Genomic DNA, 26,076 nt, shown 5'->3' with positions numbered 1-26,076 from the left:
TAAGCCTCTAAGAGTATTCCACACCTGGAACATTTGCCCATTATTATTTTCATTTTTTTGTCAAATTGGTTTTTGACAATTGCTAGACAACCATTTTCAGGTCTTGCCATATATTTTCAAGTAGATGTAAGTCCAAACTGTAACTAGGCCACTCAGGAACATCCACTATCTTCTTGGTAAGCAATTCCAGTGTAGATTTGGCCTTGTGTTTTAGGTTATTGTCCGACTGAAAGGTGAATTAATCTCCCAGTGTCTGTTGGAAAGCAGACTAAACCAAGTTTTCTTCAAGGATTTTACCTTAGCTCAATTCTAAAAAACAAATATACTGAAAAACAGCAGTCCGATTACAAGCATACACCTAACTATGCAGCCACCACTACGCTTGAAATACAGAGTGGTACTCAGTAATGTGTTGTATTGATTTGCCCCAAACATAACACTTTTGTATTCAAGACAAAAAGTTCATTGCTTTTCCACATTTATTTGCAATATTACTTTAGTGCATTTTTGCAAACAGGATGCATGTTTTGGAATATTTTTTATTGGCCTCATGGTGAAATCCCTGAATGGTTTTCTTTCTCTCCAGCAACCGAGTTAGGAAGGACACCGGTATTTTTGTAGTGAAAGTGCATTGATACACCATCCAAAATGTAATAAATATCGTGACGATGCTCAAAGGGATATTCCATGTCTGTATTGACGATGTCTGTTTTATCTACCAATATGTGACCTTCTTTGCATTGGAAAACCTCCCTGGTCTTTGTGGTTGAGTCTGTGTTTGAAATTCCCTGCTCAGCTTACAGATAATTGTATGTGTGTGGTACAGAGATGAGGTAGTCATTCAAAAATCATGTTAAAACACTGTAACTTATTATGTAACTTGTTAATTAAGCAAGTGTATATTCCTGAACTTATTTAGGCTTGCCATAACAAAGGTTTTGAATACTTATTAACTCAAGACATTACAGCTTTTAATTTATCATGAATTATTAAAAAAGTCAGAAACATAATTCTACTTTGACATTATTGAGTATTGTGTGTAGGCCAGTAACCAAATATCTCAGTTGAATGCATTTTAAATGCAGGCTGTAAGAAGGGGCGTGAATACTTTCTGAAGGCACTGTAGGTACCAGTCTGACCATTTGTATCCCCTGAATGCAACACACTTAGAAAGGCCGTGACCAACGATGGTCACAGACTTGACTAAAGTGATCCGCTGGAACGCACCCGTTGAGATGAGCATGATGCAAGACTTTGCTCTCACACAGTCACACAGATTATCTGCACAGGTGCGCTTCACGCTGCTACAACGTGGTAACTACGGGACTGAAACAGTGGAAATGTTGAGCCTCGCGCTTCAGCGCTCCTGGTTGACCCAGAAATTGACCCACTATCTACGTATTTAAACCTAGCCTAACCTATAACCTGACCCATCACCTTATGCATTACTGACCCACAGTGACAAGAAGTGACATTCGAAAAACACAACAACTATACAACTAATAAATGGCTCCTAGCCTCCCACACATTAGGCTACTTTCTGTCCCTAACACTAAAACTGAAACTAAATAATATCAAAACGAAATAGAAATGTTTTTATAAAACTGAAACTGAATAAAACTAGTAAAGTAGATGTGAAAATTAACTGAAACTAAAAATAATTTCAAAAGAAAATCTTTGTCTAATAGAAATAAAAACACAAAAGTATAATAACCTTGGTGTGTTTGTGTTTGTGTATGTGTGTGTGTGTGTGTGTGTGTGTGTGTGTGTGTGTGTGTGTGTGTGTGTGTGTGTGTGTGTGTGTGCGCGTGTGTGTGTGTGTGTATGTGTGTGTGTGTGTGTGTGTGTGTGTGTGTGTGTGTGTGTGTGTGTGTGTGTGTGTGTGTGTGTGTGTGTGTGTGTGTGTGTGTGTGTGTGTGTGTGTGTGTGGTGATGGTGGGTTTACATTCCTCCAGTGGAAGGTGAGGGGCCCCTTGTGTTACAAGTACAATTATACTCCATGATAATCACTTTCACAACCCTGAGCAGTCAGGGTCTCATGCTCAGGAGCTCTCTCTCTCTCTCTCTCTCTCTCTCTCTCTCTCTCTCTCTCTCTCTCGCTCGCTCTCTCTTTCTCTCTCTCTCTCTCTCTTGCTCTCTCAGGGGATCGGGTTACCACCCTGTCCAGCACTGTTCTGGGTGCTTCAATGCAGCTTTGTGTTTTCAGTAGTGCACCTTCAAGGAAAATCTGATAAATCAATTGGGCTCAGAGAAGCGAGTGTATTAAATGTACATCAAACACCTTGGTACCAGAGAGTTAGTGTACTGTACGTATGAGAGAGAAATAAAGAGACAGACCCACTGGGCACAGACGTCAATTCAATCAACGTCTATTCCACGTTGGTTCAATGTAATTTAATTGAAATGATGTGGAAACAACGTTGATTCAACCAGTGTGTGCAGTGGATTTTTTTGCCCATTTTAACTCATTCGCTCCGTTGAAAACTCTGAGAGGAAGAACATGTCATACCTGGACTCCTGGCCAAGCCAGATCAAAGCAATGTTGACTGCCAGTGGTACACTGGGGGGATGCATACAGCGTGGATGTACGCATGCACACACACACACACACACATACACACGCACACACACACACACATACACACGCACGCACACACACGTCTCTTTGTTTGGTAGGGTTCTGCTTTCACATGACAACCAGCAGCACACACCACAATGAAGGCTAACTAATGAACGTATGACATATTAATAGTTGCAAAGTCATCTACTGTAAATGCATTGCTTCTGTGTGCCTGTATAGACTTTGCTATAATGGAAAACTACAGAAATTCCTCACACTACTCAAGGCGTCCACAGTAATATAGCTAACTGCTGGGATGTTTCTCCTCCCTACCAATAAGCTGCCAGCCTTTCCTTTCCACGTGTCCTCCAGACCTCTTCACAGGGCCAATGACGAGTGACATGTCTGAGAGCAACAAATAAGGCAGCACTCTCAACTCTGCCACCCACTTAATTGACACCTAACCCTGCCAAAATATGAACAACTTGGAAGTGAAGCTCACGGAAAATGCTGGGAATTTAAACCACTTTTCACCAACAGTTCTGACGACTGAGTAAATTTATTTTCTTTGTGCAACTTTTCATACATGGAGCAGCATCAGCGAAGCTATTTGGCTGGACGACTAGACTCATGTAGGAAATAATGATAATCACAAAAGAGTTTGAAAAATGAATGTTTATGGTATTCATATATGGGACAAGATCCAAAATAGTATTCCAAATGTTTACATCTGGATCTTGTAATGTATGCCTGGCATTTGGAGTACAGTAAAAACATACTTTGATAGTGTCTTTCCCTACATCCACATCTGACGGCCTCTCACCACAGGCTACTACAGAGACAGGGCTAGCCAGAGGAACAGAGAGCAGCACTACAGAAAATCCCCAAAGAACCGTTCTCTATGGGTCCCGACTGGGTCAATGCTTTTATTATCAGAACACTTTTAGTACCATTACTCCATTTCCTGTAAAATACAGCCAGTTCAATAAACAGGTAAATGCCCTAATTTTACACAAAATTCTATTTTTTGGAGCTGAGCTTTTTCATTCATAATTCACTCCCTTGTGTCTTGTTTTTGGTACAACATACTTTTCATGCAAACAACTGAATCCAAAATAATAACATCTATTTTTCTTGTAAGACTTGGCTTAACAAGACAATAACATGGGTTTCTGGAAATATACTATGTATAGGATGGATGATGTGTTGGCAGGCAGGGACCTCAGACTGCTAGTCTGGTACAGGTCACATGTGTTTTTATGAAGGGCAATTAACTCATTAGATGGTTTGGTCTGGCCTAATCCAGCCAGTCTGGTGATGTCAGACAGCGCACCCCCTCGGACCCCTGCAGACCCCGCTCAACCCCCACTCACCCCTCAAAATCCCCTGGCCTTGACAGGTGAAGGATGGGTTAGAGGGTAGAAGGATGAGCTAGAGGGTAACCCTAGTAGGTCCCAGACATAACGCTAAACTACCATCAACATGGACCTTTCATTACATCAGAGTGTTGTCGGTGACCTTGTTCACTTGGAGTACATCACATTTCCACAACAATAGCTTGTCGGGTCAAGCATGATTGTCTCAGTACAAGGTAGAGAGATGGGTAGTGAAATATAACACTGAGCCGCTGGTTTCCTGTTTAATGGCTAACAATGTAGACCTACTGTACAACTACTTACATTGTACACAGAGAGGCAGATACACACACATGTAAATGCATAAAACCTACATTTTACCCAACGTACTACAAGACTAAAAGATAATGGTTTGTTGTACAAATTGCATTAGTACAACTTTGGTGTGGATCAGATTTCACTTTGTTAGGGGAAGGGAGATACACTGGGTATGCTGAATTCGACACTCCAAAAACTTGGTGAAAGTTATTTACAACTGTCCAGTGGCGACCCGTTAATCAGGGCAGGTGGGGCAGAGACAACAGTTTTCAGCTGTGCTAACATAATTGCAAAATGGTTTTCTAATGATCAATTAGCCTTTTAAAATGATCAACTTGGATTAGCTAACACAACGTGCCATTGAAACACAGGAGTGATGGTTGCTGATAATGGGCCTCTGTACGCATATGTAGATATTCCATAAAAAATGTACCGTTTCCAGCTACAATAGTCATTTACAACATTAACAATGTCTACACTGTATTTCTGATCAATTTTATGTTGTTTTAATGGACAAAAAATGTGCTTTTCTTTCATAAACTATGACATTTTTAAGTGACCCCAAACTTTTGAACGGTAGTTTACATATCATTGAGTTAAACAATAAAGCCGCATACAAACATGGTCTCTTTATTGTTTTCTTGAGTAAGGCAGCTCCAAAATGCAGGTGTTTCAGCCTAGCTCAGTGCTTTCTGTGGTGGTGGGGTGAGCCAGCCAAACATAGGAGCATTGCGTCGTGATTGGCTCAGTGTTCTGTCACTCATGGGGACACTACATCATCCCAAAGTTTATATCCTTAGTAAGGGTAGACATCCAAAATTTCAGCCCTTTGGGTCCTGCCATAGAGTTATATTACAAGTGACCTTCCAAGAAGGCTCAAAGTCATTGACCACAGATAAAATTACGTCAAATCATGTTATATGTACAGTACCTTTGATTGGACTGATCATGTCAACATCTTATTATCAAAGTCTTTATTTATCCTACGGTTCTGACTTGGTGTACAGGGGAAAATACTGTAAGAGCAGCCCATGTTCTGCATTCTGTCGCTGTATATTTCAAAAGTGCTGAACACATATATTGACTACTTCCATCGTCGCTCGCTCATTAAAGTAATAAATAATAATAATAAATTACGTAATACCTCTTATCCGCTCATCATTCCCTTTATGCCATAGTTTGATCATCTCAATTGTCACATTTGTTTAACCATATCAGCTCTGTTTTTTAAAAAGGCAGTAAACGAGGCTGAATTAATTGTTTCACTGCCATACAAGGCTCCGCTGATAGCCAGGTGTAGTGGTGGTAAGGATTCACTCCATTGTGATGGAAAGAAAGCTCTGCTGTTGGGACAGCTTTATGTAGGCCCTAACAATTTGTGGGCACTGCTTCTCACCGTTATACTGCAATTAATATATTGTTTAGTGTTGTGCAGTGTCTTTTTGAGATTGCCCCACCAAGATTTACATACTAAAATCGCCACTGCAACTGTTGGATATATTACATAGAAAATAATATGAAAAATATTATGCAAATAATGAGGATATATCTTGGTAACTTCTACAAAAACAGTGATAACTTTCCGTAGGGACTTTGGGGCAACAATATGTCTGTCTATGTTTCCACTGGGAAAGCAGGAAAACACAGACGGATGTTGTTGATGTCACGTCACATTAGGACTTAGAAGTGTTAAACTATGTCCCCCACACACACATTCCCATAGACACACACAAACACCCCGGAAACACACACACGTATGTACATACGTACGTACGCTCACACACACACACACACACACACACACACACACACACACACACACACACACACACACACACACACACACACACACATTCCCACAGGGACAGACAGACAGGCCATAGTGATTCATGTTCAGTCCACATATCGGCCATTACTCTAAACAAAGACTCTAAGTCCCATGAGACGGATGCCTCTGCTCTCTCTGCCTTTAACTATTCACAGACACACACACACACACACACACACACACACACACACACACACACACACACACACACACACACACACACACACACACACACACACACACACACACACACACACACACTAATGAAAAGAATCACGTAATTCCAGGAAATTGGATGCAGTGATTAGCTATAGAAACCATGGCCTTGTTTCCCTCTACCACCGAGACCGCCTTTCTAGAACCAAAACCGTTTTCTAGAATTGTGAAACAATACACAAAAATGACAAGTAGCATGAATGAATAGCGCCGGACCGTTCTCTTGTTTGTTTTCTTAATGCTTAGCCATTTGCACAAATCCATCACATTGTCATGTGTGTTGTATAATCTGCAGATTTTTTTGCCATTCCATGCAGCAGTACAAAAGACCAAAAAAGAGAATGAAAAAAAATGTCCAGAGCTTGACAACTGAAGCCCAGATTTAGAGGGTTTTGACATCAAGTGAATGAACTCCGAGTGCACTACAGTTCAGAAACACCATTTCGCTTCCATTAGCGTGTGACACTTCTTGAATAGAGGGAAAAAGAAACTTCACATACTTCAATCAAACTAAGGCCTAGATTCAATCGGATCAAGCATTTACTGACGACAGCAAACAGCCGCATAGCGGTTCTGGAGGTTGAACTGCGTTGGAGCCGTCAAATTGGTGAGCAGCTGCTCTTGCGATCATTGTCATGAAGCCACACCCACCCTACTCGCATTAGAAGCTCAGAAGGAGAAAGCGTAGGCTATAAAGAAATGGCGGTCAACTTGAAAAATCATTCAACTAAATAATGAGGGTTTCTATCATCATAATGGAGGTGTAAATTACATCTCACATTCAACTGTTTTAACTTGTAAACAAGGCTGCATGGGATTTCTCTTAATAATGCAACTCCGTGCAACCAATGGTAATGTCCGCTTTAGGTATAATACCAGGAGCCGCTTGTGGATTTGACAGCGCTAACACAGTTCCACCTCTACCACCGCCAAAACAACCAACTAAGACACCTCCAAAACAACCGCTAGGCGGATGTCGGCTGATTGAATCAAGCCCTATGTCTAAATGAGAGGGCTACTTCCTATCAAAAGCATACACACACACTGAGGTTATTAACGGTTCAGCAACAGCATTCCCCTTCCGTTTGCGTGTTCGACACTTCTTGAGTAAAACAACAAAGTTTCACACACTTCAATCACGTTCAGGTCTAAATGACTGCGTTAAAGTGTCCACACACAAAGACTATTAATAAAGGGAGTCTCTCTCAGACTTCCTGGAACAGAGTTGACAGGGGTGGACCTCTACACAGCAGATGCACTCCTTCAGACTGACTAGTCAGTCACGTTGTTGTAACCCTTCTTCATTTCTTCTGCTCCGGACATTTTAATTCAAGGGCCCATTCCCCATTTAATGGAAGGCATTAAGTGTAACAGGCCCTGAGGTTGAGTTTGTTCGGCTAGTCCTTGGAGCTCATGGACCAAATTCCATGTAGAAGAATCTTGGCAACTCCTCAGGATAGATGGAACCCTCATGGATATACACTCCCACAATGGATGAATAGGTAAACAGAAGGGTGTGAAAGAGAGAGTGTTCACGCTCACAGAGGCACAAAGAAGGAGGTGTCTGTGTGTGGGGAGAGGGTATGAGAGCTAGGGTATGAGAGGGGGCCGAGGCTGGATGGGGGCTTTGAGGGAGTTAGAAGGAGGGGGCCCGGGTGAGAGGAGAAGTTTCTCCAAGCTTTTAGAGTGAACTGCATAGTGTTAACTCAATCAAAAGGTGAATCAAACCTCCTGAGACACTCAGGTAACCCTTTGTTATAACCCTAATCCTTCTTAAAAACAGAGCTGCAGTGTCGGCAATGCCCCATTACACACAGACCCACTGAGAGGGAGAGACATGAACCCCCGAAGAGAGAACACACACACGCATGGCGTACGCACAACCACACACACACAAACACATGGGCACGCATACAACCACACACAGACATGGACGCACGCACAACCACACACACGCACATGGGCGTGTGCACAACCACACACACACACAAACGTATGCACACACAACAAAGTGAACCTACTGATCACAAATTCATATGCTTGAACATAAAGAGAGAGAAAAGTGGGATAAAATATGGTAACTCCCAAAGAAGAGAGGGGATTGAGGGGGAGAGAGTGTATGTCTGTATTTATGTGTATTTAGAGTTTGTTGAGAATATTTATTTTAGGTCAGACATTGACCCGACTCCCGACGCATTTAAAGTGCTTTGCTTGGCGGGACTTTGCTTGTTATCTAAATCTGGGCCTTTTCCCTATAATACTTATTTTGTATCTCCCCATTCAACTATTGGTGATGTTGAATAGGCCTATGAAGAACAATTCAATTTTTTACATATGTTTTATATTTGATCATTAATAATTACAAGATAGCAATTAAGTGTATTTTTTACATAAAAAGTACTCACTTTATTTTAAATGCAATGGAAAGTGTCATAAATGACGTTACTACACTAATATATTTCTTTAGGATTTTGGGGAGATACATTGTATAAGGTGATATTGTGGTCTGCCATGAAACCTAGAGAGAAGCCGATTTGCCAAGATACATTATGAGTAAATAAAATATGAACTTATTGATAAGGTTATTGAGAAGGTTGGCTACTTAATCATGTAAACTATCGTTACAAATGAATCCCCATCTTTGGTCTTTGAAAAAGACAATAGCCTATATAATTGGGTAGGAAAAACCTGTCGTTAGTCTAATTAATAGGTCATAATTACGCAGTGTTAATTGTAGGCTAAAGAAATACCTTTTTTTAAATCTTAAAGGCGTATTTATTTCATATCAAAAATACTCTAAATATCCAATTAATCTGTAGTGAATTATAGGATATATTTAGGCGTTATGAGAGCTCTCCCACAACTTTGACACTGGTTAAACAGTTGAATAAAGTAGCCTATAGGGCACCAAGTTGTCCATGATTTACATGTAAATATCTTTGTTTATATCCTGTATATTGTAATGAAAAAAGGACAATATACTGTAATTAAAGCCCCTTCCAAGACAAAAATGCAACAACGTAATAGAAAAGAAGTGTGCTATAAAACTTGGTCCGTTGAACAAGTGTTGCCAGTGAGAGGCACTGGCGGTGCACAACTTTGAAATCAACACAACAGCACAACTTTTAAAACTTGTCACCAAACAATATTTCACTCTGCACTGATGAATTTGGGAAAGTAGAGGCATAGGCTTATCATAATCTAATAATAATACTACTAACAATACGCCCACTACTAATAAAAAATAACAATAATAATAATTTCACTTATATTTAATGTATTTATTTAAACATTCACCTGTACCACTCCAGTCCATTCTCGTAGTTGCGGTCGAAGAAGTGCGGTTCGGCTCCCACAGCTCGGATGTCTGGATGCACGCGGAGGAACTCGAGCAGCGCGCGCGTCCCTCCTTTCTTTACACCGATGATCATCGCCTGGGGAAGCTTCTTGGTCCCGTCTCCAAGCGGACTGAGTTTACCTGTACTCCCCGTCTTCAGCATAAACCGAGGTGCTAATCTCTTCGAATAAACTATATCACCCAAAGAAGGCTGCGTATAATGCGACAGTCCCCGGTTCTTTTCGTTATCACTGTCCACCTGATGTCCCGGTTCGTAAAAAACCTGTCCGGTATCAGCATCGTTGAACCGGGAATACTCGGAGGCGCGTTTAGCGTCGTCGGCGCTCTCGTAGCTCAAGCCCGGCTTGGATCCTGTGGTCCATTTCTGTAACAGCCTTTTCCTCCTCAGCGACCTCAAGTCGTGTAGTTCCGAGGCGAAGAAGCCCACGACTTGGCTGGATGCTTTCACCGGCGTGGGCATGCTGCTGCAGCGGTCCGTGAGGCAGTGGAGGAGGTACAGGGAGGTGAGGAGAGAACACAGCATGACCACGAATTTCTTGAAAATGCCTCGGGACAGGGGGTCCGAATAGACTCGGCTAAAAGCCATAACGGTCCTTGGGTCTCCGGTTCAGAAGCCACAGCCATGCTAGGCAGACATTGTCGGGTCTTGCCATTAAGAAATAGAAGGGACAGCTCGTAGGCTACCGGAGCTTGCTCCGCATCCACCAGTGGATTAGACCTTGCACGCGGCTCACTCAAAAATAACACTCACATGTGTCCCAGCGCTCGAGTCCTTATAATAAATAATATTGTAAGTCTACTTCAACGTCAGAAAACAGTTGAATACGCAGTGCAATTCTAAATGTCAATGGATGGCTCTCCCGCATTAAACCAATAATGTATTGCCAAAACAGCATTGTCAGTACTCTAGCCACGATGAGAATACAACATGTAGACTGTTTGTTGTTTAAAATGATGTTGCATAAATTCAGCACCTTTATTTCATTTTAAACACGTGGCAGTTGTATCAAACTTCTGTATGACTTCAGAGAGGAAGATGGACATGTCTTCATCAAATTAGAGTGTGTAGAGGTTTTGCAAAGGTATGTGAGAGGCATGTCAGGATCCAATGAAATGGCAGTAGGGAGGGAACTTAGTCCCAAACCTGCCTTGCCTGTTGATGGCTGTCACACACACACACACACACACACACACACACACACACACACACACACACACACACACACACACACACACACACACACACACACACTCTCACCTGTTTGATTAACTCATTGTTCAAATGTTTCTTAGTAGGATTATATTAGTGTAGTTTACCCTTATTCTGAAGCTAAAATGCTTTTTCACTGAGTCAACCTCAGAGCCATCACTCTCCTTGGATATTCCGTTTCCCAACAGTCACACGTAAAGTCAACCCTCTCTCTGCCTCAGGCCACCTAAGAAGATGGCCTCCATTGTAAACATTCTTTCTCTCTGTTTTATAACACAGAGCGGAACAGCAGAAAGTAAAATAATGATAACGGGCACATTATTTCTTTACAAGTGAACAAGAACAGAACCAAATGTTTCACATCTGCTGTCATCCTTTCTGTGTATTAGCATGAGAATGTCAGGGCAGTGCTTCAATGCTGCACAGCTCACTGGTTGAGAAAGAGGACAGAGACCACAGAGGCTTTTATCACATGGCCGTATTGCTACTGCCAGATGTCCCCGTGTTCGGGACACAATACAGGGGGCACCCCACATTTAACAAATCACACCCAATGCCTTTCTACCTCCCTAAAAGACTAGAGGCGATAGGAGGGTTCTCTCCAGCCCTCTGTGCTGCCCAGCAGACTCCCAAGGGTCAAATATTTCACATCGATGGAGGAACGCAATGAGAAAGAGAGTAGAAAGATATGGGTCTCTTAGCTGCATGTCTTACCCAATACAGTTGTTCCTTCCTTAGTCAGGAGTTGAGTCAAGAGTTAGACACACATATTTTGTAGTGATTCATCAGAACAAGCAATCTAGTAGCTTTTCTGAAGTATTAGCGACTTAGTCTATGTGATCCGGGGTGTGTCTGTGTAACAGCCATTTGGAGAATGTTAAATGTTTGTGCAAGGAGTGCAGGGATACACATTTTCTTCAAACACAAAAAACAGCATTTAGAGTTTAATTATACACCCAGACTTTGGTGCTTTAGCAAAAATGTGCAAACAGTCTAGAAGGCATGTAAAAACGAAATCCCACTTTCATCTTCGCCATTTATCCAAATGACTGTACTATGGTTACATCGACGCAGCCTTGTTGGAATCTTGGATGCAGAGTTTAAAGGTAATGCAAAACACAAAGCCGTTTATTACCCTCAGAACAGAATTACACTTTACTTTGCATACTGAATCAATTCTAAGGGCACGGTGAGGCATAGTTAACACTGTCCACAGAGAAGACAAAATACCAAAATCATAGAATAATCTGTCCTTGATTGTTGTTATAAAGTTATATTGAAATATTTCTTCTAGCGCTGTAGATTTGGACAATGTTCCACTCAAATGTACTACGTATTAACAATGAAACCTTGGTTGCACCAACATTTCCTTGTTCGAATGATTGAATTGGTCAAGTAGTCTGGGTACATAAGGAGACTAGGTGTGTGTCCAAAATGGCACCCTATAGTGCACTACTTTTGGACAAGGGACCATAGGGCTCATGGTCAAAGGTGGTGCACTTAATGGGCCTTGGTCAACAGTAGTGCACTATATAGTGAATAGGGTGCCATTTCGGATGCAGCCTGGGCGTCTCAGTACTGCACTTCATTGTCAGACAGCTTTATGCTCTGAGGTTTAGGAACTGTTATTGCTGCAGTTTTCTGGACTTGGAAATTCAAGGCTGTAAAACAGAAATACTAATTTCATCAAAATGTTGGGACTCCCGGGTGAGATTCGGACGTGGTCAGAAGAAGTTTCCCACTATTAGAGGTTATGTTGTGAACTTGTGATACAATATTATTGACACACAGCATCATTTAGTCTGAGGCCAACACAGTACACACGTTGTTATATGAATATACTACCATTCAAAACTTTTACAAATGGACAAAGTTGAATTCTGATTTATAATATGTTCCCTGGGGTGAGTTATGATTAACATAAAAAACTTTCCCCGACAGCTCCTTTTTTTCTCTCTCTGGCTGAAACAGAGCAACTCTTTAAAAAACAGAGCAAGCCCTAAAAACGTCACATTTTTATGTGAATTGAAGTGGCATCAGCCACTTAAGAGCTCAATTAAGAGAGTAAGTAAGAGCGAAATAAAAGACAGAGTTAAATGCCACCCAGTGTGCAATGATGTCATACCCTCCTCAGCACCCAGTAAGGAACTACTTTAGATTCTCTGAGTGGTGGTTGAAGCAGACGTGGGTTAAAATACGAGTTGAAATCCAGAGCGATTTACAGTAGTGAGTGCATACAGCTTGTTTTGTACTGGTCCCCCATGGGAATCGAATACACAACTCTGGCATTGCAAGCGCCTTGTTCTACTAACTAAGCCACACGGGACGTCGCAAGCACTGTCAAGCCCAGCTAAAGTATTCAAAATGATTTCAAATAGTACTGGAACCCAGGTCTGAATTAAAATAATGTGCTTCAGGGAATAATGAAATCCATCATTCCTGATACACAACATATTTATGACGTGATATACTACCTGTGTGTCCTCGTGGGCAGGCCTGAAGCGTTGCATAGCTGAATATTGTAGGATTAATTCAATGCTTTTTCTGTAGAGACAGGGAGAAAACGTATTTGGTTGTATATACACAGCTGTGGGCCAGTCATTGAGGTGGTGTTTTTAATATCATCATCCTGGCCTGTAGAGGAGGAAGGGTTCCGTTTAAGTAACCACAGAAACACAAATAAATCCAACTCTTAATCAGATTAATGCTCAAGTGAAGTTGGTTGTTCTGCCGTGGATTTCTCTAATGTCTAAACAAACATTTGTATCCGTGAACATTTGAACAATACATCAAAAACAATATTATTAATCTGTAAGTGAGTTATCTTGAAAGTTTGTTAATGTTTGCTGTGTGTGTGTGTGTGGGCGGTCAGCACTAGGCAAGGGAGTATAGAGAGGCTACTTGATCAGGAACATTCATCTTTAGATTGGAAGGATATGATGGAGTTCCGTGTCACTACGGCTGTGTGTTTATATAATGGGATCCACCCCTTTCTTTTTTTAAATCACCTAAAATGACATACCTAAATCTAACTGCCTGTAGCTCAGGCCCCAAAGAAAGGGTATGCATATTCTTGATACCATTTGAAAGGAGACACTTTGACGTTTGTGGAAATGTGAAAGGAATGTAGGAGAATATAACACATTAGATCTGGTAAAAGATAATACAAAGAAAAAAACAACCGTTGTTTTGTATTTTTTTTGTACCATCATCTTTGAAATGCAAGAGAAAGTCCATAATGTATTATTCCAGCTCAGGTGCAATTTAGATTTTGGCCACTAGATGGCATCAGTGTGTGTGCAAAGTGTTAGACTGATCCAATGAACCATTGTATTTCTGTTCAAAATGTTGTGTCAAGGCTACCCAAATGTGCCTAATTGGTTTATTAATAACTTTTCAAGTTCAAAATGATGCACTCTCCTCAAACAATAGCATGGTATTTTTTCACTGTAATAGCTACTGTAAATTGGACAGTGCAGTTAGATTAACAAGAATGTAAGCTTTCTGCCAATATTAGATATGTCTATGTCCTGAGAAGTTTTCTTGTTACTTACAACCTCATGCTAATCGCATTAGCCTACGTTAGTTCAACCGTCCCGTGGGTGGGACACCGATCTGTAGAGAGCCTTAAGAGGTTTTAAACAAGCAGCCAATTTCTGATATTTCACTAATTGGTCTTTTGACCAATCAGTTTAGCTCTAAGAAAGATCTGATGTAGAAAGATCTGATGTGGTAAGATCTGATGTGATAAAAAGACCAATAGTGGTAAAACACATCAGAATTGGGCTGTCTGTGTAAACACAACCTACTTCCCATGGATACTAAAGGTCCATAGTTCATCAATATTAAGGAGACATTGATAAAGAATGTGCAATTTACATGTGTTTGCATGACCTGTATCACAGTGTCACGAATGCCATGAGGAATGAAAATAAATATTTTATGAAGCAAAGTACCCAGCAAACTTTGTCAGATGAATAAGGTTCATTAATTATTCCCAGTGTTCTGATTGGACAATATCTGGATAATATCTAACTCACTCTTGCTTTTACAAAAACACGCTTTTTCAAATCTAACATTCAAATCTCAGTGTGTCTGGAGTGTGTGCGTGTGTGTCACATTCCTTCCTCTAAGAGGCAGCAGGATGCAGAGAGAAAGAGAGAGAGAGAGAGAAAGAGAGAGAGAGAGAGAGAGAGAGAGAGAGAGAGAGAGAGAGAGAGAGAGAGGAGGGTGCGGCTTAGGTAGTCTTTGCAGCACGGAGGCCCTCCATATTTCCAGGAAGCAGGACACGGTTGAAAGACAGGCTTGGTTTGAGTCGCAGAAGGTTAACAACACATATGGTATATTATATATCAACACAGGACAACAATCGTCAAAACCAATCTCCAAATGCACGTCCAAACGTCACTGTGACTTTGACTTTTTACTGTCTCTCTCTGCAAAGTGCGAAACATAAACACATGAACTTCCTAGAATACCACTGAAGCTGAATTACAATATTCTAAACAACTAGCCAATACTTAGAATGACAACCTATTACTTAGCCTAATAGCATTGCCCCCAAAACATTCGTGGACGAAATGGTATATGCACAAACCAGGGTGACCCGCCTACGTTTGGCCCCTTGTCAAAAGTAGTGTACTTATATAGGGAATAGGGTGCCATTTGGGATGCATAATAGGTCGCTGCCCTGCTTGGCCCAACTCAGAAGGGCTAAAGATAGAGATGCAGAGATGACTCTTGTATCATTAGATAGATTGCACTCCTACTTAAACAAATACAGCAATATAAAATGTCCACTCTAAGACCGCTAAATAGCTAATTAAATGCCTATCCCCTGCTGCTACTGGGTTTTATCTGTCCCGTTGCCTCGTCACTTTAACCCTACAGTATATGTACATAGCTACCTCAGTTACCTCGTACCCCTGCACAACAACCCGGTAATGGTACTCCCTTTATATTGCCGTGTTATTCTTTATTCGTCATTGTTATACGTTCACTGCATATTTATTCCTCGTGTCACTATTTCTTTATATATATGGTTTTAATCATGAGCTCTCTCATTGTTGAAAAAGGACCCGTAAGTAAGCTTTTCACTGTTAAGTCCACGCCTGTTGTTTACGAAGCATATGACAAATAACATTTGATTTGATTTTGACCCCGCTACTTTATCTGGTAGAGAGAGCCAGAACAGAACATGGTGACACTGGAGGTGATGAGGTGTGGTGGTGGTGAGTGCTATCAGATGGATCCTGGCGCCTAAATGGCGCTCATTTGATGGCGCTCTCTGATGATGCGTCACATGCTACAGTACTTCATTATAGTGAAGCTGGACAGCGCTCGTGGTTCATTAAAAAGCAATATGTGGAGGTGTGATTGGCCATTTCCTGCAGATAAGTATCTCCTCATACATTTAAAGAAGACAGCCGGGCTAGACTGGGTCGTGCATTCTCTTCAGCTGCAATGTTGGGGTAATAATCTAGTTGCTGCCAAACTGAATGTGAATTAAGAATGTTTTTAACGGAGACAGGATTTCTGTGGTATTTCAAGGGCTAGGGACTGACTGAAAACTAGCATATTTTCACGCTGTTTTGTCTCATAGGTAATATATGAAGCCCAAAAAGGATCAATTTAGGCAGTAATTTGTTGAATCAGGTGTTTGTCTTCCTAAATGAAATGACTGCATAGCGTCACTGTGGCTCAGGAGTAGTGTTGAATATCGCTGGTCCGGTGGATAACATACAGCTACACTATTCATGCTGGGTGAAGATCGTGATGTATGTAAGGTCATTTATGAAATATCATACAATATGTATGGAAATTGTATTAGTGTTAAGACAGCTGTCTTTCCCAACCAGAACAAAAGTCTAACCCACCGTGGACGACATCTTCTGATTAAGCCCCATTACAATAACATTACATTTTGATAAACATGATCTTTCCTTAGTTGGACATGGTCTTTTCTCTCTTAACTGTTTTCCTATGACCTGCAACAGTGGCCTGAGGTGTTCAGGTGAAGTGTAGCTTTCACTGGTAGGCCTAAACCGAGGTGATAGACCAGTCAATCCCAACCTCTCTGTTGATGACGGACACCTGAGAGTCCAGACAGGCGCCAAGACAAACACACTTCTCAGTCTGTGTGATTATTGGGCCACAGTAAGAATAATTCCCTGTGAAAGCAAAGACGGGAGACTGAGGGAGAAGGGCCGGCTGCTGTCAAGCTGAAGGACTTGAACGTGTCAGATATGATATATGGGTAGAGGAGAGACCGGGGTCTGGTGCTGCTTTTTTTTTTGCAGGCTCACCCTCCATCCCCATCCTCCCCCTCTCTCCTCCTTAATGAACTATGTGAGCAGCATGTTGCCTGTGATAGAGATCTGTTGCTGGACATGGAGGATATTGCCTTACCTCTGGTGAGTGGTCCATTCTGAATCAAATCAATCAAAATCTCCATTTCCAATATAAGTAAAAGGAAAGAAACAGTTATTGCTCTATAAGTGAGAGTATAGGATCAGAAGTCAGTCAGAGGTGTATGGGAAGAGTTTACTTCCCAAACTGTTGCTTTCTTGTATGTCTCCCCAACTTCTGTTAGTCAGAACTGTGTAGAAAGTCTATGAAAATACATTATACTCACTTGTTTTTTCTACCAGACCTTTTTACTTTTCCTATCTCTCTGTCTCACACTCTGGAGTTGCCTGTGAAATGTAGTAGCTCCTCGGTCAGTCATTCATTCAAGGAGGGCAGGTCTCCAGTTTGAGGGAGAACCTGGAACGCTGGAACAGAAACCCCACTCTGTGAAAACACCTGAGCTCTCTCTGTCTCTGTGGACACACCGAGGTCATGAGAACAGGGTTGATTGGCAGTGTGTGTGTGTGTGTGTCTGGGGTGACGTCTGGTGGGATAGCGTTACAACTGGTGTCGTGAGGCATAAGTCAACTGCTGACTGCTGTAGAGTTCCCTTGTTGCATCCATTCCATATATCGCATGGGAATTTGCCTCCAAGTCCTGTCTAATTCAAATTTGTAAAACTGGTTTTGGTTTAAAGGACCTTAAACGGATAGACACATATCTAATGAAATAACGTGAGGTGTTTCTAAATATTTTCAAACAGCATGGTTGTATAACTGAAAAAAACTAGAACTCCATTACTTAATTACATTAGTGAATGATGTGGCCGTTGATATGTTAGAAGCTGATGTGAAAGAAATTATGTTCCCGGAGGTCATTTTTCATCATCGTCAATTGGGCAATAAACTCACTATCTCTTACCGTCTGATAAGCTTCCCCTCACCATCTTTCATGTTTAAGTGTGAAGCCCGCAAACCCCTTGCCTCTTGAATCCCACTCACAATATTTACACCCTGGAGGATCCGGCCTGGTCATTCGGAAACTATGTAATGAAGACTATTTGTTAACGTCATCATCTGTGGTCTGGACATAAGCTTAGCCTTCATTTATTTACGTACTGCTAGAGACACCAGAAGTCTAATTAAATCTCTGCCTTCAATGAATGACTTGTTAATATGATACGGAGTGTGAAAGATACCTTGTTAGCTACAGTGCATAATCAAAGGGCAGTGACACATTATTCCAGCTGTATGTCTGTGAGGCTGAATGGGGCTGCAAAGGGTAGAATAGCTGTAGTCTTGTTGATTGTCTCTGTGGCCAAGAAACTGTCCAAGATGTCCCACTCCAACCAGGCTTTGAACAATGAACACATTATCACCCGTCAAAGACAAATCCCTAAGCAAATACTTACATTGTATGCTAGAAGGAAGTGTGTAAATTCATTTTTATAGCATCCACTCTACTGTACGTGTACATCTTGCAGGTATATAAATCTCCTCTGTAATTGCTGCTCAGACACCAATAGGGGTAATTTCGACAAGTGCAACTGTCTCAACCAGTAATCCTGATTATATAACAAGTGGTTTGAGTTATACTGTAGACTAGATACTGTACCTCCAGTAGGCTGGGATAAGAAAGAGGCATAATTTACCCTGCCAGCCTCAACTTGCGAGTCATTACAGGAGATGAAAGCCACTTGACACTGCATTGTCATTTACAGTACATTCCCCAGTACAGTGCTGATGGGTCTCCTAGTGACTCATAGGCCACAAGGGGAAACTGTTTGGTAAATGCATAAACATTTAGACAGGGCTGTCTCCATTGAAATGTGGTGGTTGGCAGATTGATTTCAAATAATGTGTTCTTATTGTTTTTTTAATGTAATTTCACATTCTGATCATACTGCATTAGTTTTGGTACTTTGTTTGTTTGCTGAATGTAAGATAAATGCTGTGGATGTGTATTTGATTGTTTTAATTGAATGTTAATCCCTTATTTGCTTTGAATTGATCATAAAGAAACAGTTTCTTGAAGTTCAAGAAAGCAAAAAAAGTATTAATGGCTGGCATCCAAACCACTAATAAATTAATCCAATAAAACTAAGCTTTCAATCCAACAGCGAGGCCATTTGAATGGTTTCATTTGAGTGGTAAGACTACTGCTTCTCTTTGTGTCTGTAATCATTTTTTCCGTAGAGAAGTAATCACAATACAAAGTAAATAATGACAGTCTTACTTGACACTTAAAAACTCAACATTGTAATTCTGCCCACCTTCTAAACTCCATGGAATTCTGCCCACCTTCTAAACTCCATGGAATTCTGCCCACCTTCTAAACTCCATGGAATTCTGCCCACCTTCTAAACTCCATGGAATTCTGCCCACCTTCTAAACTCCATGGAATTCTAACCATCTTCTAAACTCCATGGAATTCTGCCCACCTTCTAAACTCCATGGAATTCTAACCATCTTCTAAACTCCATGGAATTCTGCCCACCTTCTAAACTCCATGGAATTCTAACCATCTTCTAAACTCCATGGAATTCTGCCCACCTTCTAAACTCCATGGAATTCTGAACACCTTCTAAACTCCATGGAAATCTAAACATCTTCTAAACTCCATGGAATTCTGAACACCTTCTAAACTCCATGGAATTCTAACCACCTTCTAAACTCCATGGAATTCTAACCACCTTCTAAACTCCATGGAATTCTAACCACCTTCTAAACTCCATGGAATTCTAACCACCTTCTAAACCTTGGAATTCTAACCACCTTCTAAACCTTGGAATTCTGCCCACCTAAACTCCATGGAATTCTGCCCACCTTCCTTCTGTTCAGGAGACCTTGCAGAGAGTCAGGTGGACCTCGTAGAGGGTCGGGGTGTGACTGCTAAACCTATTAACGGATGGTATTCCCTGTGTCTGCAGAGCATGAAGTGAGGACACCAGGACATGGAAACACACACACACACACACACACACACACACACACACACACACACACACACACACACACACACACACACACACACACACACACACACACACACACACACACACACACAGACACACGCACTGCATTACTCAGGCCCTAGTCCACTAGACAGATGTTTCTCCCCTGACTGTAGAAACAGCCTCCACATCTGGACTAGCAGTTAGGTGTGTAGAGGTTTCCCAGGACCCCTCTATGCCCCAACCCTATCGTCCCCTCCACCTCCGCACGCACACACACACACACACACACACACACACACACACACACACACACACACACACACACACACACACACACATACCCCCATGCATGCACATACACAAGCACATACACACAACACCACACTCATGTGTGCCTGCCCTGCTTTTTCCATTCTCTGCCCGACGTGGCAAACATTATACAGTCCACACACACACCTCACCATAAAGCTCCTCACTGAAACAGATATCCCTTCTCTGTCTGATGAGCTGCCAGGAGTAGAGGCAAATGGGAATACAACATGGAATCATAACCCACCACCTCACATCAGTGCTACCTCCCACGAGACAAGAGGGTGATACAATGTGAGTCTGGCCAAGGTGGTATAACTCTAACTCCCTTCTACATGTAATGTGAATGAGGAATGCAGATGTCCTCTGACGTGATACAGGGTTCCTCTCTCTTGGAGAGTGCTAATTACTGGAATTATTTCGTTTGAGTCCCATATGGCACCCTATTCCGTATATACTGTAGTGTACTAATTTTGTACCAAGACAGTTCCTTCTCTTAATTGGCTTCTCTCTTTGGAGATAACCACCTTGCTACATCAGTTCATGTGCAGGAGTAACCATACTCCTTACAGTCTACAGATGTGGCCCACAAATCTTTTTTTCTGCAGTTGTTAATTGCTACCCAGGAACCCAGGAGGAAGAGAGATTGCATCCCAAATGGCACCGTATCACATATATAGTGCACTACCTTTGACCAAGACCCCATAGGGCTCTGGTCAAAAGTAGTGCACTATAAAGGGAATAGGGTGCCATTTGGGATGCATATCTCTATTTTACATAGAGACCGAAAAGCTATCATTTAATGAGAAAAAAATGTCACTTTCCCTGAGCTGAACCCTATTGGTTCTGTCTGTGACTGTGTTAGTTGAAGATCCCGCGCCCCCCACCACCCACCATCAACCCAGCACCCTGTCAATGCCACCTCGTTTTGATGTTCAGATAGGTCCTTGCACCTCGGCCGCCGCAATATGACACAACTAATGTAGACCAGGTCTTTAATGACACCCAGGAATATATTACCCAGCCAGGACATAATAATAATGGAGAAGCATCAATCAAAGAGGGCCTGTGCATACATTGTGTAATAAACCTTATCTCTGCCTGACACAGGCAGTCTGTGACTGCCTCAGCCTGCCATGGAAAGGGAGAAGGAGAAGGAGTTCGGCTGAATTCCAAAGGGCACCCTATTCCCTATGTAGTGCACTACTTTTGACCAGAGCCCTATGGGTCCTGGTCAAAAGTAGTGCACTAAATAGAGAGTAGGGTGCCATTTGGGACAGTGGCTCTGTGTGCTGTGGAGGCTCTGCTGCCTGCCTGCCATTGCAGCCCCAGTTAGCAGTGTATAAATATGCTGTTTAAGAGTCAATGACATTTTAATAAGGTAAAGCTGACAGCTAGCTCAGACTAGGGCTCTCACAAACACCCAGGTTTCGGAAAGACCTTGGCTTCGAAAAATAGGCTAGGAATAATACGTGTGTAGAACGGTGGATTTAAGAACAATGATATTGTTTCTCTTTGAATATCTATGCCCCCTCCAGTGTTCACACACTCAAACATACACATACCCTCCAAACTGTCAGCCATAGACTGTTTACCCCTCACCCCCCCCTACCCCCTCCTAAATATGTTCCAAACAGGCGTTAACTGGGTTCAGCTGCGAAGCTGTTCTGGCTCTCATCTCCACTTTCCATATTATTTAGAGAGAGGCCTTCTTGTTGCATGTTTCTTTTCTTGTTCTGCTGACTGTTCTCACCAGCCACCAGCCACCTCTCAAAGTCCTCATTGTGCTCTTGAATGGCAGGGTGATGTCATTGGCTCCGGAACACCTGGGAAATCCTTGAGCTTATGATGTCAGAGTCTGTTTGGACAAGGCTTTTCATAGACTGTCTCCCAAATGGCACTCCATTCCCTATATACTGCACTACTTTTAACCAGATGTATATTCCCTATATACTGCACTATTTTTGACCAGAGCCCAATGGACCATATGTACTATACAGGGAATAGGGTGCCATTTGGGACACACATAGGCTGCTTGGCGGGGAGCCTGCGTCAGACAGACTGGTAGAGGACCTGTTTGTTAGCTGTGATTAATGGTGGCACCAGCTGGGCATAGCCTACTGTATGGGTACTAGTGTTAGATTGCGTCCCAAATGTCACCCTATTCCCTACATAGTGCACTACTTTTGACCAAAGCTCATAGGGCTTTGGTCAAAAGTAGTGCACTACATAGGGTGACATTTGGGATGCAAATTTAGGTTAGAGAGCCAGAGCCAGCAATGTTTAAATGTACTGAAGTTGTTATCCACCCAATGGTTGAGTTAATGGAGCCCTATGTCACTACAGTAGCTGCCACTTTATGGTGTTGTAGACGTTCATCATCTGTATTCCGTGTTGGTTAACTCAATCAGTAACACACCAGTTATTATGACTCTACAATACAATTCAAGTGATCATTAGATTCCACTGTGGACCCCTGTAAATCATCCACCCATGTCTGTGTTTCCATTCCATGATGTCAATCAAATGTAATGGCTACTGTCACTGGGTTGGAGGCAGCCAGACAAGGATTAAGTCTTGTTTTTTTTATTTAACTAGGCAAGCCAGTTAAGAACAAATTCTTATTTTCAATGACAGCCTAGGAACTCCTTGTTCAGGAGCAGAACAATAGATCTTTACCTTGTCAGCTCGGGGATTTGATCTTGCAACCTTCCGGTCACAAGTTCAACGCTCTAACCACTAGGCTACCTGCCACCCCTATGGCTCTGGAGGTGCTGGAAAAACATCAGATCCATACACACACAAACCCAACCCAGACCATTCAACTTGCAAAGCCAGACAGAACAGCAATACCTCACCAACAACACTGACAGTCAGTTACAGCATCTCTATTTGAGCTCTCCAGAGCCATTGAATCAACCAGGATTTGAATGATTATTAGTAGTATGTTTGTCTGGGTCCCCTGTACCTTCGGAAAGAATGTAGTCCCCACGTCACAGACTGAGCATCAGAGGAAATAGAAATAATTTCTGATAGTCTCCGTTTTACTCATGGTATGAGTCCCAAATGGCATCCTATTGGGCTCTGGTTATTAGTAGTGCACTATATAGGGAATAGGGTGCTATTTGGTACAACGTATAAGATTTAGGACAGCCTTAGCACAATCAGCTCATGAGCCTGGCGTATTCAGAAATAAAGAGGAGTAAAGATCCCCCTGACTTGAACCTGTGGCTCACTGTCTCTCTGCTGTCTCTCTGCTCTGCTGCATTCTCTACATTAGAGAGATTAGCCCGTTGGCCTGTTGGTGTCATGGGTAGTGTCTCAAATGGCACCCTATTCCCCATAGGTCTCTGGTCAAAAGGAGTGCACTGTATGGGGAATATGGGTGCCATTTGGGTCACAGACATGTTCAATTGGCTGTATAGTATTATGTCCTGACTTCATAGTGACGGAGATAAGCTTGGACTCAGACTTGACTGAATGTCGACTGGAGAGATGTTACGTGAGCCATTGTTTTTGTAACAAAGTTCTTCAGCATGGCATTTCACAGCGCCATGGTGTCAGACAGCTTTGGCTAATACAAACATTACACAGCTGTAGTGTCATAACTAAAGTACTGTAAGCTCACCTGTCTATACAAAAATAGAAAATCATTGGTTAGACGTATACTTGAAATCGCCCATGATGCTGCTCCTCCTTCGTGCCTGTAACAGTAACAGAAATTCTTCCTGATTTGTAAATGTGTAGTTGCCATATCTCATTGGTAGGTGACAGTCAGTCCCCTGATAAGCCTTGACTAGACAGGATGAATCCCTGCCTAACGCTTCAGACAGACACCACACCCAAACCAGGCACCCAGTCCACACATCCTCATACACAGCTGTCACCTTTCCTGTAATGAATGTACTGTTCTGTCTCTGGGTGTGTCAGCAGCTATAATATAACACATTCAGGAGGTGACCCTCATGGCATAGAGGCCTTTGATCCACGAAGAGAGTACAATCCTATCTTTAGAAGATTCCGTTTAGACAATTAGCACCATCTTTTTACAGGGATGTTGTGTGTTACTGTGAATAGCTGTGACTACCGGCCTATAACAGTAGTAGCATTAGACCAAAAAGGGAAACAAAACACACTTCCTGTCATACTTGGCAACATATCGTACACATAATCTCAACATGTAAGTCTTTAATAAGTATTGCAATATAAGGTAAATCAAAACAAATCTGTGACGAAATTTCCGCAGAAGACGAGACATGATATGAAATGTCTAATGAGAGGTCATTTTACCAACAATATTGGTAGACAGCAACGGTTGCACGGATACACACTGCTCCATCACTGTTGCTGGTTGGTTGTGACCCATAACCTGGTTAAACCATACTGAATGCTGTACTCTGTGGTGAACACAACATTCAGTGTGGTTCAACCAGGCTACATGACCCAGGCAGCTTCACATTAAACGCACGTGACTGCCCGACTGCTGCTATACGCAAACCAAACCCAGCTCATTAAAGGGGACTGGGATAACAGGGACTAATGGAGGAGGGTGTGGTGTCAGATGTGCAACCCTGAATGACCCCAGTGCATTGTGAAGTAAACTCTGTCATTCTGAAGCCCTCAATGTCCATTAAAAGGCTTTTAAGTGTGGCTGTGTTCCGTAAATGCATGTGTATGTGAGCTAATGACAATGTATACACTGTATTTATGTGTGTGCTGTAAGGGCACCACAGTGATTTAGGAGAAGTTTCCATTGTGATCTCTGTCCAAATCTTTTATTGCTTTTCTGAACCACTTTCAACACTTATCGAGCCCTATTGAAAACAGGGATATAGTACAACAGCACACAGCCGGTCCAGCTCAAAGTGTAGTGATATGGCTGCCCTCTACACATGTCAGCTCTCCCTAAACAAACGTGAAAGCTTTCCATGAAGACTGCTGCTTCGTGTCACGTACAGCTCCCACTCATCACTGCCTATCGGCCTACGGTCTTCTGTTGGGTTCTCTACTCTCCTCTTCTCCTTCTCCTCTCCTCCTCTCTCCTTCTCCTCTCCTCTTCTCCTTCTCCTCTCCTCTTCTCCTCTTCTCTTCTCCTCCTCCTCTCCTCTTCTCCTCTTCTCCTCCTCTCTCCTTCTCCTCTCCTCTTCTCCTCTTCCCCTCTTCTCCTCTCCTTTCAATGCCATACTGGAACCAAGGTAAGCTGGTCCACTCCTCCCATCTGTTAAAAGTAAGGACTCCAATATTAGTCAAGGGAACATCACAAATGGCCTCCTGTTCCCTATATATTGCACTACTTTTGACCAAAGCCCTGGTCAGTAGTAGTGCACCATGAAGGGGATAAGGTGCCATTTGGGACGCAAACAACATCTTTGATCAATACGCAGCATATTACATGCCAGCTTTGTGGGTTCAGAGCCAGCTAATCCCTGACATCCTAAATGAGTACCTGCTTTGTTAACCTTTGATCTGCGGCGTTAGGACACGCACTGGCCCAATTACACCCCTGGATTTATGAGAGGGCAACAACGTGCTCATTGAGACACAGAGGGATTTGGGCTTATTTATTACAATGCAAGGGTTGTTTCGGGAGACTGTCAGCACAGCCGAAACATAAGGGG

General features: G+C 42.2%; 1 protein-coding gene across 1 annotated transcript in view; it reads right to left on the bottom strand.

Moving 5' to 3' along the window:
* LOC115144606 (heparan sulfate glucosamine 3-O-sulfotransferase 3A1-like) overlaps window positions 1-10,674 on the bottom strand; it is a 53,714-nt gene extending 43,040 nt beyond the window's left edge. Inside the window, exon 1 of the mRNA XM_029685643.2 lies at window positions 9,575-10,674. Within this exon, the coding sequence (XP_029541503.1) occupies window positions 9,575-10,221 (647 nt within the window). The 5' untranslated portion in view covers window positions 10,222-10,674. The remainder of the gene's footprint in view (window positions 1-9,574) is intronic.
* Window positions 10,675-26,076: the final 15,402 nt, after the last annotated feature.

Source organism: Oncorhynchus nerka, linkage group LG16 (assembly GCF_034236695.1).
Source record: "Oncorhynchus nerka isolate Pitt River linkage group LG16, Oner_Uvic_2.0, whole genome shotgun sequence".
NCBI classification, from domain to species: domain Eukaryota; kingdom Metazoa; phylum Chordata; class Actinopteri; order Salmoniformes; family Salmonidae; genus Oncorhynchus; species Oncorhynchus nerka.
This window is presented reverse-complemented; position numbering and strand designations above follow the sequence as displayed.